General features: G+C 41.4%; 1 protein-coding gene across 1 annotated transcript in view; it reads left to right on the forward strand.

The window, feature by feature from the left end:
• The first annotated feature begins 2,998 nt into the window (after window positions 1-2,998).
• BTC (betacellulin) overlaps window positions 2,999-18,037 on the forward strand; it is a 42,453-nt gene continuing 27,414 nt past the window's right edge. Inside the window, exon 1 of the mRNA XM_059924030.1 lies at window positions 2,999-3,371. Coding sequence (XP_059780013.1) covers window positions 3,308-3,371 — 64 coding nt within the window. The 5' untranslated portion in view covers window positions 2,999-3,307. The remainder of the gene's footprint in view (window positions 3,372-18,037) is intronic.

Consider the following 18,037-nt stretch of genomic DNA (forward strand, 5'->3'; position numbering starts at 1 on the left):
AAAAAACTCCAGAACCAATTGTACATAGTATACTACTCTGTGGTCCCACATGGAGGAGTGTCGACACTGATGGGAAACTATGACCATGTAGGAAGGGATGAAGCCACTGTGCCAGGTGTGTTAGGGAGGCATGTCTAGGGCCTGGCCGTATTACAACATTAAATTTATGCCACTTAAGTGTTTGCCTACTTAGTCCACAACTAGGGCCTGCATGAAAGCCCAGATTTTTTAAAAAATCAGAAGTATCTTTATCAAGTATGTATGAATATGGTCACAGGAAAAGGTCATAACAGAGAGCTGAAACTGATAGATATCACATAGATGATTATATTTGAGATTTACTAAACTTCTATCAATATAAAGCTGCCATTGAAAAAAGATAGCAAGTCAAACAGATTGAGGCATATGTATAAAAAATGGATACCTGAAGGACTGAAGAAGAAGGTATGATAAAATATGTAAGAAAAAAAAAGACACTAATAATCCCCTTTCCCCAGAAAAACTAGGGTGTAAAGCAAAATCACCTGAATACAGCTTTTGAGCATTGATTTTTCACTGGTTTTCCATAGAGACTAATTCAATAGTTTTAAGAACATTTGAAAACCCTCTATATATACTACTAATTTTTAATAATCTACAATGCATAATGTTTATCATTACTATAAAAACATTATATTCACCATTCATATTTCTTTTTATTCATCTACTCTTATTGAATTAAATAATGTTACTGACTACTAGGAAATCTTCCTATGCTACTGAATACCTTAAAGTCATAATTTGGAGATTACATGCTGACCTTGAATGGATACATTCCAGAATTTTCCTTTCTACCACCACATGTATGTCTGTTTAGGTGTTGTGCCCCACAAATAACCACAAGCTTATTTTGTCCTGTCCAGTGGAGGGGGAGGAGTGTCCCTGCTGGAGGCTGCTCTGTGTGAGAAGAGAAAACATTGATGCTTAAAGGCCTCCAAAGGCATCCACTTAAGCCTCATACCAGGTTCAGGAGGGCTGGTTATATCAGCCTAAAGCTGGCACAGGAAAGACACCATTCAAGGAATCCTTGGCTTGGGGATTCTGGGAATATAAGTTCTACCTTGTGACTCTGTTATAGATTGGACCCATTCATCTCTTAGTAACAGCTCAGTTTATAATCTAAAGCATTGAGACACACCTCAGTTACACGAATGAGGCCTCATGAAAGTCAATTCTTGCCTCCTACTCTTCCAAAGTTAGTGGTTGGAACCCAGATTGACTTTCCCCCTTAGTGAATGAATTGAGAGTGAGAAAAAAGAAGGAGGAGGAAGAGAAGAAGGGAGAGAAAGAAGGAAGGAACGCAGGCAGTAAGGAGGGTAGGAAGAAAGAAAGGAAAGAGAACGTTGCTTGATCTTTAAGAGATTGAACCTTTGGTGTCAGGAAATTTGGAAGACATATTCTCTGGAGTACTTATTTTACTTCTGGCTGTAAATAAAGCCCTTAGGGAAGGTTATTAATTTGTCCGGCTTATTTAATATATTCAAGTACCCTATTTCATACTCCAGTGGCCTGAAACAGTTAATTTACCCTTTGAATGGCATGAATGGTGAACATTTATACCAAATCTTGGCACTTTACAATATTCGACAAACATCTGGTATTTTTTGCTTAGGTTTGCTTTATTTTTTATTAATATTTATGGAGAAGGAAAATAAAATAGTAATGTTCTGTTGAGGATACCAGGACAGTTGTTGGCTAGGGTGCCGTCTCAGAGTGAAAGATGCCTTCACCTAGGGCGCTGATCCTGAGGGAAGGAAACAATATCAGAAAGGAAAAGGGAAGGATGGAGATGGAAAGGAGGGAGATGATGTCAAATCCCCTTGGCTTCGTGTGCTCTTGCCCTTTTTATCTGGGGTGCAGTCACCATCTATCTCACAACCTTGAATTCTCTAAATCTCATGTCTGTCTTCTCATAGATGCTTTATGAGCTGTCATGTGGGTGCTAGAATGGGATTCTGGAAATTACCAACTGACTTTTATTCCTCTGGATATATTTGTTGCCTGACGCACTAAAATAATGTGAATTGGTTTTGAAATGAAATGTCACTTGTCGAAGAAAAGCACATAATAATTTGTTTAATTTAAACAATGGGGAGGAAGGGGAAGACATCTGAACTGCATTTCTTACGTAAATGAATGTTTATTGGACTTTCGGATGCTATAGAAATACAACTTCTGTACTGAGGAGGCATGATTACACATATTGATCACGCAAGAGGAATATAGATCAGTACGAAAACTGCTGTACCCTTTAGTTATTTTGGAGACAAACATATTAATCATGTAAGGTAAAATTGGATGCTGCTTTCTGTCTTTGAACGCTGTGAGGATGCCTTTGTGTTCCAGGAAATGCTTGGTGCAGAACCATCAGATTCCACGTCTCCTCAAAGAAGAGGCGTGTTGAGGTAGAGATAGTGCTTGGCAAGCCCCAGGCAAAAAGCATTCTCCTTATTCTTATAGATCCAACAGAGTTGATGAATTAAATAAATAAATGAAAATACAATGGGTAGACGAGTAAATGGAGAAATAAAAAATATAAGTGACATTCTTAAAGTAGCTCTTGGTGAGCCCACACTCCCAGATATTCAACAAATTATATATGGAAAAGAGAAGCTTGGAAATTGTCAAATGCCTGAGGTTAACCACAGTGAGTGTTGGCTCTGGTCCCTCCAGGACACCAGCAATTGGCTGAAATAAGGGGAGCTGGAATTCCAGAGCAGTCCGGGTCTGCGGTTCTCGCTCAGTGGGCTCGGGGAGGGAGTTTAGAGCCGGCTTGCTCCACGGCGGCCCGCAGGCCCCGCACCTCGGACCCCTCCACGTGCTCTCTCTCCGCTCCCTCCCCACCTCCTCGACTCCCCAAGGGGAGGGAAATGAACCGTCAGGTGCGTCCCAGCAGGGGGAGTGGGTGAGCTGGCCCGAGGGCAGCCCGCAAGTGTCCCGGAGTGTGGGTGTGGGGTAACTTGGGTGGGAACGGCGTGGAGGCCACCACGACGAAGTCCTGCGCCTCGTCGATGGGGTGTGTGCAGAAAGAGCGCGGATAAATAGGAGGCTCCCTCTTCCCGGCGACACTCGCGTAGCCTGTCGGCCGCCCGCCCGGGGTAGTGTTCGCCCGCCCGGTAGCCGGGTGCCAGCCTGGGGAGTAGTTTCGCTTCCTGCTAGCTCCGGGATTCGTTTCCAGGCACCCCGTCGGGCGCCCGTGGCCCGGGAAGGGGGCGCAGGAGGAGGCGGGAGACTCGTCTCGGGGCTGCTGGGCCCGGCAGCGGGGTTGATGGCCCGGGCCGCCCCGGGCAGCGGCGCCAGCTCCCTGCCACTGCTCCTGGCCCTCGCCCTGGGTAAGTGGCCGCTCTGGGCGCTGGAGACCCAGGAAGAAAGTCTAGGGTGGAGTCGCAGGGAGGGCGAGCCTTCCGCGCTGGCATTTGGAGCCGAGGGGGGCCCTGGGGTTGGCAGGAGCGGGTCGAAGAACTTGGACGACTGGGGTAGCACGAGGTTAAGGATCCGGCACTTGGGCACCTGGGGCTGCACCTGTTGCGGCGGCCCTGGGCGCAGGGGGCGGTCCGAGGGCGGAAGGGATCCCGTGGGCGGGCACAGAGCGGAGGGCCGGGGCGCAGGTGCTCTTGGGCTTTGCGGCGCGGTGCCCGCGAGCGAGGAGGTGTGGCAGGTGGACGATTTTTGAAAATCCACCAAAGCGGGAGCCTGGGAGACTAGACCGCAAAGACATCCCCTGGGACGAAGAGGAAAGGGAACTCCTTGGTTTGAGATGCAGGCCGCCGGGAGTTGCGGAGCAGGGTGGAGAGCAATTTGCCTGGGCACCGTGGGCGCGTGCTGGAGAGAGGAAGGGGATGACCCCGGAGAGACAAGAGCTGAGGAAGGCCCGAAAGTGAATTATTCCACCCCTTTCTTGCCGGCGAAGTTGGGAGGAGCCAGGAGGAGGGAAAAAAGATTCAACATTTGAGACCTGGATCTCCTGTTCCTGATAGGGAAACAAAAGGAAAGGGAGATGACATATTTTCCTGAGGGCGCTATTGATGAAACACACAGATGCTTTACTTGGAATATATTATTTCCTATTTTAAGGAGAAGTTGCAGAGAGAAAACTTTTCTTCACTTCGAAGGTGAAACTTGGGTGGTTAGGTTAAGGACTACTGGGTGTGGTCGGTCACCTGGTGTGAGGGAAGAGTGGCCCGTAGGAGAAGCGGTAGAATGCCCTCCCGGGAGGCTCCCCTCACCTCCTTGGGAGTCAGCGCTGGCAGAGAGAGAGCTGGAACTTCGGATGCTGGGGCAAGTTTATACTACTGGAAGCAAGGTTCCCCTCACCCTCTAGTATGGGAAGGTAGCAGGTAGATACTTAAGTGGGAAAATCCTACTACGGCAAGACATCCCCTCTGCATCATGGTCATTTGTGCGGGGTGCAGGCAGAGGGAAGGGAAACTGGCAGTATTTTGTAGTCCTAGCTGGGATGAGGGGTAGGGACATCTGGGCTTGGGGCATCAATGTGGGAGGAGGAGCGTCTCCACAGCCGAAGTGTCTATGTGATGAGGACACTACCTTCCAGCCTGGAAAGGGCCGGGCTTTCTCTTATGGAGGAAAAGAGGTGGGATCTAAATGGAAACCTCCATTTGGCTGTGTCCTTGGAATAAGAGAGGTGCCTTCAAGGTGTCATGACCTTGGTCAGAAGTGGATCAGACTTAGATCATGGTTAGAGAGAAAGGACTGATTTACAAACCCTGCAGAGGAAGAGGTCAGAAACAATTTAGCGATGGAGTGATGTGGAGCCTGAAGAAGGGCAATGGGCCTGAGAGTTAGGCCTAGAGACAGTACTATGCTTTTGCCAGCATCACTTGGATGAAGCTGGCATTCTCTTCCTCCATTTTATCCAGTCTGTCCTACTGTCAAAGTGTTTACTGAAAATCTGCTACAGTCAGCAAGATGCTAGAGTATATGGGAATGGGGGTGGGAGGAAGGCTCAAGAGAGTCCTAAGACATGATTCTTGCCCTAAAAGATGTTATGTTGAAGTTGGGAATGCGGGACTAACAGATATGAAACAATAGGAGAAAAAGTCATGAAACCAGAGAAAGGAGAGCTCAACAGGGAGGGATGGAGCAGTGGGGAGATTGCATGGAGGACCTGAGTGGGTAGGATTGAAACTTGGTAGGATTTGAATTATCAGTAGTAGGGGAGAGAGGGGGACGAAAGGAGGCAAAAGCATTTAGTAAAGGGTTGGTGATGGGAATGAGATTGATTTCCTAGAGAGACAGGCAGTCAGCCTGCCAGAAAGTAGAACTGATGAGAGGCAGACAAATTATGAAGAGCCAAAAAAGCCAGATTAAATTATTTTGATACAAATCAATAAACGGTTAACCACACACCATCATAGGTCTTGAATACAGAGTGATATAATACAAACAATGATTTAAGGAGATAAACCTGGCAGTGGGGTGCAGCGTGGGAGGAGGGGAGAGGGCCAGAGGACCTGATTGTCTCAGGTATAATCCAGGCACAAACTACTACAGGACAAGGTTAGGGTGATGTGCCAGCAGAAGTGTTATGGTAGAAATGACTATTTCAGGTTGATGGACATTCTTCCCTATTTACTATCACACGGTACTTTATTTTTTTCTCAAAACTTGTCAAAAGGCAGAAATGAAAAAAACAAAACAGAATTCTAATCCAGTGCTGTTGTAACTCAGGGTAACCTAAGTGTGCAACTGCCTTGTTGAATGTTTGGTTTAGGGAATTGAATTCAGTCTCTAAACTCCCTAAGAGGCTCCACTCCTTGCAAAATGCCAAAGGATGTAATTTGTTGACATCAGTGTTTCCATTAAATGGTCCTATTTAACTTTTAAGTCTCATTCCTAATTTAAGTCACATGTTATCTTATTTACTTCTTGAAAAGAATGTGAGCAATGGCCGTGTGATGTTCTAGGTGCGCGCGCACGCGTGTGTATGTGTGTGTGTGTATGTCACAGTGAAAGTGCCTTGAGAGCTGGCACTGAGCAGACCTGGTTCCAGCCTGACCTGAGTGAGACCTGGTTCCAGCTTCTGCCGTTCCGTGACTTGAGATGTCTGTAAGTTACAATTTTCTGGGCATTGTTTTTCTCATTTATAAAATAAACGAGTTGCTTTAGATGAGACTAAGGTGCTTACCAACTTGACATTCTGCTGATCTTTAACGAACATTTCTACTGGGAATTTAAGAGAAAATTTTTTTACAATAATATTTAACTTCCATTTACTTGTAATGGATCTTTGTTTCCTGTAAACTTTACCTTAACAAAGAGAACCATGGATGCTTGCTTCTTAGGTAAATATGGTAAAGGGGCAATAACTTTGTTTAAAGTGTTTTTTTTTAATCTTGAAGAAATTGGACTCCCTATTTATTCTGTTTTTAAATTTCTCCCTCTCATCCAACTGCTATAACAAACTAAAGCTAAAATCATAGCTAGTGAAAAAGGGAAAAAAATGTTTCTTTTTAAAAAAATGAGTGAGTTTGAAGGTCAAAAATATGTTCCCCTCCTTATTAAAATCTAAACCATTAATATATGTAAGTTGATTTTTTAAGTTCTTCTTGAGAATATGAATGTATTCATGATGTAATATCTAGGTTTCGAGTTGTAAAGCAAGTAGGTGGCAGCAGGGAAAATTCTCATTGTACAAAGGAAGTAGCTGAAGCCCCACATGGTGAAGATTTTAGAATTTGCCTCTTCAGATATGCTTTTGGGCTTAGAAGAGCATTGGGAGTTTTCTTCCTCTTCAAAAATCCCAGGTTTCGCAGGCCACACTTGCATATTAACAAGTGTCACAAATCAAATTTTGCTATTGCTCCATTCTCAGTTGTTGTGTGGAAATTCCCAAATAATTCTGGAAGAAAGATCCCAATAATGCAGACAAGCTTTGTTGTGCCCGCTGAAGGTGGCCCTGCTGATGCTTGGCCTGCAACTATCTGTGCTGAGGTCAAAGGTGCCCAGGACAGAGAGTCCATGTGTCTGTCCACGCCCCTGGCACTGCCCCATCTCTGTAGAGACTGCTCACCCCAGTATCCTGTGCTCCTGAAATCCACGGAGAGCCTAGTGGGAAAGCCTCATCTTGTTTTTTTCTCACCCTCTAATAGTAATCAACTCATGAATGTCACTAGGAGGCATGAATGTCACTAGGAGGCTGAGGGGACAGTCAGAGAAACACACAAGCTGTAGTCCGAGTCACCCTTCTAATCCATGAACCATGCTTGTCACCTTCTCCGCTAGAATTAGTGTCTTCCCAGGAGGGTCCAAATAAGCCAGAATCTGGGCTGCATGCAGTTTAGGCTTAAGCCACGATCCTGATACACTTCTAAAACTACAGACAAACCCCTGGATCCACAAAGAATCCATATTCCAGTTGGTCAAGAGTCCCCCAAATTAAAATTTAAGAGGAAAGTCATCTGATTAAAATGGCTATGCTTTGGACTGCTAATGACTGCAGTTTGCCCAGCCATATCTGTGTCTTAAAAAAGGAATCTTGGTAGCCCAAATGAATCTATAATTGCTAGATTTTAAAGAAATGAGGAGATTTTTTAGATGGTTGGAGACATATTGGGTATTTAATCTTAATTTACATCAGTTGGGTAGTAACCTACTTTGATTATCAGCAAGATCAAGTCAAATAGTGAAGAAGTACTTTTATTCATTCTTTACATTTTTTTGAGGATGTGTAGTATATTATTTACCTGACCTGTAGACCAGAAGCAGTGATTCCGAAATAGTGACAAAATGTACAACAATGTTTGTGTTCAGCCTTCTTATTTCAAAGTGCCTCAGTTGGTTGTATAACAGGATGAGTTACTAATATAGCATTTCTGTCTTTGCAAAACCATGGATTTACTCATTCCATTAGCCTTATGTTTGAGATGTTGAGATGGATAAAGAGTTCCTGGCACATAGTGGGAGCTGAAAACATATTAGTTAAATGAATGAGTGAATGCAAGTGGCTGTGTGTGACAATGCCCAGGCATTAAAGGAACAGCAGTTTCAGTAAAGAAAACAGTTCTATTTCTTGTTGGCAAAACATGCCCACTACTCAGAGATGATGTAGAAGGTCGTGTTTCTTAATCTCTTCTTACTTGGGACTTGCTTCCCGTTTTGATAGAGATCCTTTCACAGATGGACTTTTGTTTGGCAAGTAGTAAGTCTACTTCTGTTTCTCATGTTCGGTAATGCTACCTATCTCTCATATATTTGGTTCAAGGGCAGATCTCATCAGTCATAAATATAGGCTTTTCAAATAGGTGTTTCAAGTGGGGAGGGAAAAGCATTGGACTCAGGGCGTTCTCCAATGGTTCATTAAAAAATGCCCTTTGAATTCTGTGAGGTGTGAGGTGATTTGCTCTCTTATTTGATTAGAATTTCTTCTAATGCACATGTGTTTCATTAGCTGGGAGTAACCAAGTTGTTATGTTCACGGGTTTCTGCTTAGTATTAAATATATAAAAAACGTTTGGTGGCGCCTGTAGAAGTTGAGATAGGTTTGCTGGGAGGCTGAATGCAGTCTGACTTAGTGTTGAGGACTTCTCTGGCTAATGTTATGTGTAAATATTTCACAGCTATCAATTGTCTGGATTCCTTGATGGTTAGATCTAAGTACTGTGAACCACACCGTCCAGGCCTGTCCAGAGTAGGAGAGGAAGGTTTACTTCTGCCCCTAGTGCAGAAAGCCCGCTAATAAGGACAGGAAATTGTCATCAGAGCTGAATGAGGCCGTTTTAGGAGACCCAGACTCGACTTGTTCATGACCACCTTCCTGCTGAGTTTCTGACATTTGACTGGTCCAGTCTCATAGGGTGACTGACACAAGATGTTACTATGCATTCAGATATCTGTTTAACCTTGGGTATGGAATCTCACCATAATAACTCTTTACATTCTGGGGACCTTCACAATTGAAAGAGCATTTTCATACCATTACCTCATTGATCTTTACACCAAAAGTAATAGCAGAGCAGTTATGTAGTATGCATGCTGGGCATTATTCTAGGAGTGTAATAACTTGTTTCCCCCATATGACACTACCCACTGAACACACAAGCTAGACATAATGGATTATTCCCATTTGTAGACAAGGATATGAGGCATAGAGGCATTAAGTAACTTGTCTAAGGTTCTGGCTTTATGAGCCTGAACAACGAGGATGAAGTGACAGTGCCTGGATCATAGTAGATAAATATTTGTTGCTGAATGGGGGAGACAGTGGGCGATAGGGCACTAAAGTATAGTACAAGGACATATCACTGTATTTAAGAGGAACCCAGTTCTCCTGACTTATTTTAAAAGCATTTAAGTTCATTCTAGCAGTCTCCTACCATCTTTGCTTTCTCTGCTGTCTACCCATACATCTGTGGCACCCCAGGCTCTGGCTATACCTCAAGTTCTTGGGCTCTTGGCTCTTCATCCCAGCCAGGAAACCTGCCTACTCATATCCCAGGCCCAGGCCCAGGCCATCCCAGCTGGTAGTGAACAGTTGGCATTGATCAGACCAGGTGTTTTCCTTCAGTCTATGCCTAGAATCACTTTGGCCATCCTACTCTGACCCTATCCTTAAATGAACCTGAACCTGTGGGTGACTCCTGCACTTCTGTGGACTGCTTGCGACACTATGACACTTAGGGCACACTCCTTAGGGCAAACGGAGAGAGGTGACCTTGCTTTACATTCCCCCTGATTGGACCTGTAGGCCTCTTCCTGAGGAGTAAAGAGAGCATATCCTGCGTCAACGTGATGTTGTAGTCAAGAGTGTAGACTCTGAGCCAGACCATCTAGGCGTGACTCCCCTGCTGCTGCGATTTACCAACTCCTTAATCTTGGACAAATCTCTTAAACCCTCTTGGCCTCAGTTTCCTCATCTGTGAAAGCTGACAGCAATAGAACCAAGAGTATTATGTGGACTAAGTGAGTTACTACATAAAGCAGTTAAACTGTGCCTGGAACATAGTTAAGTTCTGGATTAACATGAGCTGTTATAATGGATAATTGGAAAGCACAGAAGAAATCATTAATTTAAAAAAATTTGGATTTTTAAATTCTGGGTACATGTGAAATGTAATCAGGGTCTACCAACTGGTGGAAAAACTTTCCCTTGCCTTTATTTCTCAAATTCCTGCTCCCATTAGTTATGAAATAGGCAATAGATAAAAATTCTCAAGAGTTCTATTTTGGCTGGCTTTGATAGGAAGGAACAAATGTAAGAAATGCCACTGCAAAAGCAAAGTGCTTATCTGTTTCTAAAAAAAAAAGTTTATAGATTCTTCTTCAACTACCAATTTTGATCCTAGTTTTATGCAGTGAAAAGCTTTCCAGCACTTTCCTGGCATTGATACCAAAACCCAACATCTTAAGGTGAATCAGATAAAAAGTGAGCCTTCACTAGCAGAGAAAAATGAAATATTTACAAGATAATTTTAATACTTCTAATCTCATCAAAATGGGGTTGTCTCATTTATTGGGGTTATACAAATAATTGCCTTAACTAAAAAGAAATAAACTGTCATTTTGGAAGAATGAATGATGATGCAATGTCAAAATTCATTTCTAAATGGCAGACAAATGGAAAATAAACAAGTTGTTTTAGAAAAGTTTTCTAGTGACAAAATAATTTTTTTTAGATTTTAAAGAGCAGACAGCCATGCATAAATATTCAGTTTTTCCATAATAATTGTCTTGTAACATTGAGAAAGTTACTTAATCTCCCTGTGCTGCATTTTCTTATGTATAGAATGATAATAATGAGAATAGTACCTATCATCTAGGGACACAGGAGTGTTTTGAGGATAAAATGGGATAATGCAGGAAAAGATTTTAGTAGAATAGTTGGCTAGAAAATGCTCAATATTTATTAATATTCTTAACTATGTGAATATGTAGATAACTTTTAAAGTATTTCATAGGTATGTCTAAAAAGGAGAAATAGAATCATTGTGTTCATTTAAGCCAGCTGGAGTGTGTTTGTACTTTGATCAAAGGAAATTGCTGTAATATTCACCACTGGAAGCAAGCAAAGGAAAAAAAAAATAGAAATCATAACCATGCTTTCAACAGTTCTTTAAACAGTTCCATTAGAATGTAAGTACGACGATGGCAGGGATTTTTGTCTGATTTGTTCACAGCTATATTCCCAGTGCCTAGAGGATTATTGTGCATAGTAGGTGCTCAATATATATTTGTTCAAAGAATAAATCTGAATGCACACAGCCCAGGAAGTTCTCCTATACCCGAAACTTCTCATAGCGCGTCGCAAAGATCTTGACGTAAACCTTGTAATTTCAGCATGTGCGCATGCGCACGCTTTCCTAGCTGCCACAATCAGAAACTAGAACTGTTCTCCAGTATCTGTTTATATTCCATCTTTAATGTCTTCGAATTTGCTAACAATGAACTTATTTTAGACAGTTCCTCACTGAGATGGAGGCTGTACCTCCTATTCCGGAGTAGGCTGACCTGGTAGAATGAGATTTGCTCATGACATTGAGATATTGACTACCACCATCGGCAAAACGGGAACTTATCCAAAAGCAAGAATTTATCCCAAACCACTGTGGCATAGTGTTGGGTCGGTTGTTGGGAAGTACAGTCTTTATTTCTAAAACATGTAATAATGAGGAAGACATAGCTAAGTATTTGTACTATTTTAAAGTGTGTCTAACACTATTATAAAGTGTGTCTAATACTGTGTTTAGCATTAAGGAGAGCTGTGCAAGTCGCTGTCTTTCCAAAAAGAGTTTGTATTATATTGGGTATAAATGTTCATCAGAAATGAAACATCGTATAGTAAGTAGTTCAATACTTAACAGAGTTTAAATTACCTAGTACAGGCTAAACATCTCAGAGAAGGAGAATTTATTATGGGCTGAAGTGATTGTGAAAAAATTATCACCAAGGAAACAGGGAATTGAGTTAGTTTTTCCACGATGGTGGTAGAGGAAAAAATTGGGAGAAAAATTAGAAGGTGGATAAATTAATTACTTGTTTTCTTTTTTTTGGTGCAGCAGAGAGTGAGCAGACTCAAAGCATAGAACAAAGAGTTGATTTTGTGTGGTATTGAGGGAAATATTGACTGAATAAGGACTTGTTTTTCAGAATGAGGACATTAGGCAGGATCCTGAATTTTTAAATTTTTTTTTTTTTTTTTTTTTTTTGCCGATGAGTGTCCTGGTTGTCATGCCTTCGGCTCTTTGGTCCTGAAGGGTTTGCTGAAGAAAGCAACTCATCGCTGGCCACCAACACCCCTACCCCACCGGCAGCGTAACCTACACCCTCCCCCAGGATCCTGAATTCTCAATGCAGTGACATCTTTGCAGGATTTCCTAGGGATTAGAGCTAGGAGGTTTTGTAATTTACATACATTTATGCTTTTAATTATATGTCAAGACCTTATTTTAAAATATTATATGGTCTCCTACCTGAGGAACCTGTTTTAATTCTGTGGAAATGTCCAGACTCCATTTTTACTGGAGGCCCTATAGCTTGGTGAAGAGCTAAGTACAGATCAGAGGCTGACCTGAGTGGTTTGCTTCAAGGTTCCTAACGATGTACAGCTAGGTTTTCTAAGGCTGGAGGTGGTTCATAACCAGGGGGTAGCCCCACACCCATCTTAGAGTAGCAGTGTCACCTGGAGAAAGAGACTTATCCAAGAGGACAGATTCAGGGAACTGGCTCATGACCACATAACACTTAGAGAGAGGAAACTAAATGGGAATGAACTTTATTCTTCTCACAGAAGACCTCACTTTATTCTATGATAACTCCATTCTCTACCATTAAGGGCATCATTTTGTCCCTAACTCATGTTAGAAGGACTCCTTCTCAGGAGTGCAATAATAATGGATAATGGGTAGCTACTGTGATATTTTCAATAGGGGAATTATATAGGGAGTGCAGTAGTTTTAAGATTGGTTTTACCTAGCCCAGAAAGCCTGGACCAGGCAATGGAGAGAAAGGAATAAATTCAATAAATATTTCTAAGCAACAATTTATATGACATAATGACTTGTCTAAGTAACAAAAAAAGAATTAAAGCTGTTTCCAACACTGTTAACCTGGGAGAGAACAAGAATTTATGGTGCCATATGTGAAAGAGAACTTCCTTTTTCTGGTAGGGATGTGAACTGCTTTTGAGACATTCAAAAGTCTTATGAGCATTTGGAAATATGGATGTTGACTTCAAATTAGAGCAGTGGACCCCAGGTCTGATTGTTCTTCCAAGAAAAGCGAAAAGTACAGATTATTAGGCCTCTCCCCAGACCTACTAAAGTCTGGTTGACATGTCCCTATGGATCTAAATTTTTAAAGACTTTTCAGGAGAAGAAACAAATTTTCCTTATGGAATAACTGCAAATAATAGAGGTGGATACTCCCCCCTCTAGGAGGTAGAGCTTAATTCCTTGACCTCTTTGAGTATAGGATCTGGATTTTGTGACTTGCTTCCAGGGAATAGAGTATGAAAAGGAAAAAAAAAAAATAAATTTACAGGGCAAAAATCTGGTGAACACTACCTTAATCAAGTGGTCAGGGTAAATGTCATCAAAGATGCCAAATTCCTAAGTGTTTTGACACATAAAAAGGACATTAATGGAAAATTGATGAAGTCAGAATGAAGTCTTGAGTTTAATCAATAGTAATCTACCAATGCTGGTTCTTTATTTTGATAAATGTACCACAGTAGTGAAAGATGATAATATTAGAGGAAATGAAAGTGGGTGAGGGGTGTACAGGAATGCTCTGTACTTTGCAACTTTTCTGTAAATCTAAAATTATTACAAAATTAAAAAAAAATTATACAAAAAGGGTTCTACAGGAAATTTTAATGGCTAGCCAGTTTGGACAACCATCTGGTTAGAAAATAGGGCTGAAAATATAAATGAATCATTTAGCTGATTATAATTTCAGGCTCTAGCACAGTGCCTAGCACACAGTAAACCCTCAGTACATATTTGTTCCAACACTAAGTCTATGGGTATTTTGTGAGATCAAATGGCATTATGAAAAAGAAGACCAAGGCAAAATCATAGATAGAAAGTAGAATGGTGGTTGCCAGGGATTGGGGGAGCAGGAAATGGGGAGTTAGTGGGTATAGAGTTTCAGTTTTGTGAGATAAAAAGAATTCTGGAGATCAGGTGGTTATGGTTGTACAACAATATAAATGTACTTAATATCATTGAACGGTATATTTAAAAATGGTTAAGATAGTAAGTTTTATGTTGTATATATTTTACCACAATAAAAATGATCAGAAGAAAAAGAGGACTGAAAGTAGAGTGTTGATGGCACCCATATATGGTGTAGGAGTCAGAAAAGTAACTGTCAGAGTTGAGTGAAAAGGAAAGGATAAGTGAAGAAGCCAAGAGGTGGGTGAGTTTTAGATGGAAGATTTGGGAAGATGAACCATATCAAATACTGTGGAGATGGAGGAGGCTAAGACTCAGGAGGAGGTCATGGTGAGTGAGCTCTGAGGAAATCACTGATGCTCTGGAAAGACAAGAGACAGGAGATTGATGGGGAAGCCAAAGACACACACACACACACACACACACACACACACACACACACACACAACTGAAAGGATAGAAGGATAGAGGTCAGGGTGGTGGGTAGAAAAGAGAAAGTTTTGGTTATGAGAATCAATTTCAAATAGTTGAAAAGTTGACCCAACAAAGGTTTCCTCTGTGTAGTTCAGAGTATACAACTTGGATTAATGAACTAACATTCCTGGAAGACAGCTCTCATATTAATTTAGGAAATTTTCTCCCAAATAGAGCTCTGAAAAAATGGAATCAGCTGCCTTGGGATGTGGTGATCTTCCCATGCCTGGGCATGTCTGTGGTCTGGATTGCATTCATGGGAAGCTGTGTAGAGGTGATTCCTAGGTGAGGTAGGAGTTGGACCAAATGACCACCAAAGGTTCTTATGACTCCATGAATTATAGATGCTACTATAATGTTACTTCACTTTGGGGGTACTTTGGAGGTTGGTACTGTCAGCTGACTTCTCTGCAAGGAGAAGACACACGACAGATGGAGACCTGGGGAGCTAATGGTAAAGAATTTTGAAAAAGAAAATCACTTGAGTGACTTCACTCCTGGCCGGCCCAAACTGTATTCTACCATGTCTTTTCCTGAATAGAAATATCAAGGTTAACATCACCAATAATGCCATGTAGATATCATGTACCCCTCATATGATGTGAGGAGAGGACATCTTGGGACATAGTATCAATCCCTTGCCCCAGGCTCAGGTTTTGCCTTATAGACGCTGCACTCTTTATATTTTACCATCTATTAAGATAATAATTATGACCTGGGATCCTGTTGTGATGGGGAAAAACCCTAGCATAACTATAATTGATATATTGACAAAAATTTCAAATGCTATTATTTCAGGAGACAAATTTCTAACATTGCAGATTTCTAACATCCTATGATAAGAAACTTCTGTGAGAAGATTCTCTACTTGTTGTTAGATAAATGATAATTATCCTGTAATAGAGGGTAAGAAGAACAAAATGTGATTTAGATGCCAGGTGAAACGATACACTTTCCATTTGCTTTCGCAGAGGGGTAGCAAAAGAAATGCACCCCGTTCTTTCTTAACGATTTCTACCCAACAGCATTCACCACTATTAAATACTTCTTGATTTCTAGATTAGTCAGCTGCTTTATTCAGGATGTGGTGAACAGACATTGAAGTTTCAACTGGAAACGTGGTGTGACTATTTCTTAATGAGTCATTTTCATAGGTCACACAAGAAAATCAATTGAATTATTTCACAGTCACACCACACACATCAAGAAGGCCCTTGTTTCTTGATACTTCTCTGTATAATTCTTCACGCCAGCTGGACATCTTTACTCATTGTCCCCCCCAAACACACTCAGCTCATTTCTACATCATTGCCTTTGGTCCAGTTTAGTTTCCAACTTCTTTTGTGAGAGTTTTCCCTATAATTTCTTCAGCTTAACATTGCCTCTTTTTGGAATTCTATTAGAATTCATTTTCTTTATACCTTGCAATTATACTGTCTGATATTGATTGATGGATTGATTGATGTTTCTGGTCTCTGCAAATGGTTTGATCAATAAAGATAATAATGGGTTAATGTTAAGTTGGCTTGAGTTATCCTAACTCATTTTAAGGGCCTAAATTCTGGGGCTTTTTCAGGTTGGGAGAGCGTCTACTCTGACACCCTATGTTCTTTTCTTTACCATTATTAAAGTTTGATGACTGTTTCCTCATGGGTCAGAGGCTGTGTTATCGCTGGATCCAGAAGCCAACTCCACTATTCCTCCTCACTTTGCACTCAGATAATCCTCCTTGATAACAAATTGTTCTTTTTCCATGGTTCCTTTTGCCTCCTCTCTTTGAACTATTATGGAAATTCAGTGATCCCAGAGCTTTTCATTTAAAGCACTACAATGTCTGACTGTCTGGTCCGGCCTTATCATAAAGCGATAGAATTCAAAACGTCAAGTTTTGACAACTGATGATTTCTAAGAAACTAGCTCTAGGTTGCTATAGGGTTCCCATTCAATTTAGTCATTGTTGTCACAGATTTAATAACGGTCATGGCAAAAATAAAAAAGGTTGATTTACTGGCAAAGGCATTATCGTGGTGTTGACAGCTTTCAGATATATGAGTTAGTTTATGTATGACAGGTTGTTAAGTTACTTCCCTCTCTGGGCTTTAAAAATATAAGAGTGTGGAGTTGTTTTATGAGTTAAAAAAATGTTATCCATCATTCTAAGCCCTTCTTAAACACCAAGATATTGTTTCTACCATTTGGAATAGAATTTTTTTTGGAGGAGGAGGAAGGAGGTCATATTCTACTGTCCTGATTTTGAATGGACATAAACTATTTGTGAAGACTCTCTTATTTTTTCTCTACCCTTGTCTTGGCCTCCCCTCCTGGCTCTGAAAATCTGGAAGCCTGTCTTTCAGTTTTATAGAATAGGCAGTCCTCCAGGTGGTGTGATTTGAGAGACCTTAGAAAAATCCCTCCTTGTCCTGGATCAAGGCTCTCCCAAGCTGTCCTGATGCCCCCAATCCTCACTGTACTGGGACACAAAATCGTGCACTTCTTAAGGGCCTTTCAACTACCTCCCTTGTCCCTTGATCAGCTCTCCACTCATACCAGCTTGACCCTCTTTTGGGACTTCGAGGCCATGTCCCAGGTCATGTGTTCTGGCCTCTCGCTCACCAAGGGACCAGAGATTGGGGGAGGCAGCACCCAGTGGGGAAAATTTTGTCCAAAAGAAAATGGGCGATGGAAGTGACTGGGGCAGAGAAATCCCTCCTTCATTCTTTCTTCTGTGAGCTACTTCAAGACGCAGTTCCTTTCTGAGCCTTTTACATGGCCCATGGATGAGTGAATGTGTCACTCATTTCAGTGTCTTTGTGGCTCACTCTGGAGCTGCACCCAGCATGATGGGTACACACATTGCATTGCTTTGCCTCCTTCTCTGCTTGCTTCCCTTTTTCTCATTCTCATGGCCCAGAGCTTGTATCTCCCCAATAAAGTGACAACCCCTTAATCTGTGTCTCAGGCTCTGCTTTCCAGAAGACCCAGGTTGAGGGACTTGATTCTAGAGTATTTCTATTGAGTTAAGCAATTTCTCTCCTTGCAGGTCTGTTTTGAAAGCAAATACATTTAGAAAGGGAAATCTATGAAGAAATTATGTTCTATTAGGGGAAATGTTAAAGCAGTAAGAGGATACTTGTTTATAAGAGGGGAAAAGACAACAACAAAAAAAGACAGAAAAGGAGTTAAAAAAAGATGAAGGAGAACATCAGTGTCAAACTTAATCTATTTCACACTTTTTTACTCAGCCACCCATAAGCTCAATGTTAAACAGCATTTCCACCACTTAATGTATTTTTTTCAACTCCATTTTAGACATGTCCTCTTTTTGGACGTAGAAAATACTTTTTGTGTATAGTATGCATACTCAAGATTCTGTTTTTCTTTTTGACTATAAATAT

Source organism: Balaenoptera ricei, chromosome 5 (assembly GCF_028023285.1).
Source record: "Balaenoptera ricei isolate mBalRic1 chromosome 5, mBalRic1.hap2, whole genome shotgun sequence".
NCBI classification, from domain to species: Eukaryota; Metazoa; Chordata; class Mammalia; order Artiodactyla; family Balaenopteridae; genus Balaenoptera; species Balaenoptera ricei.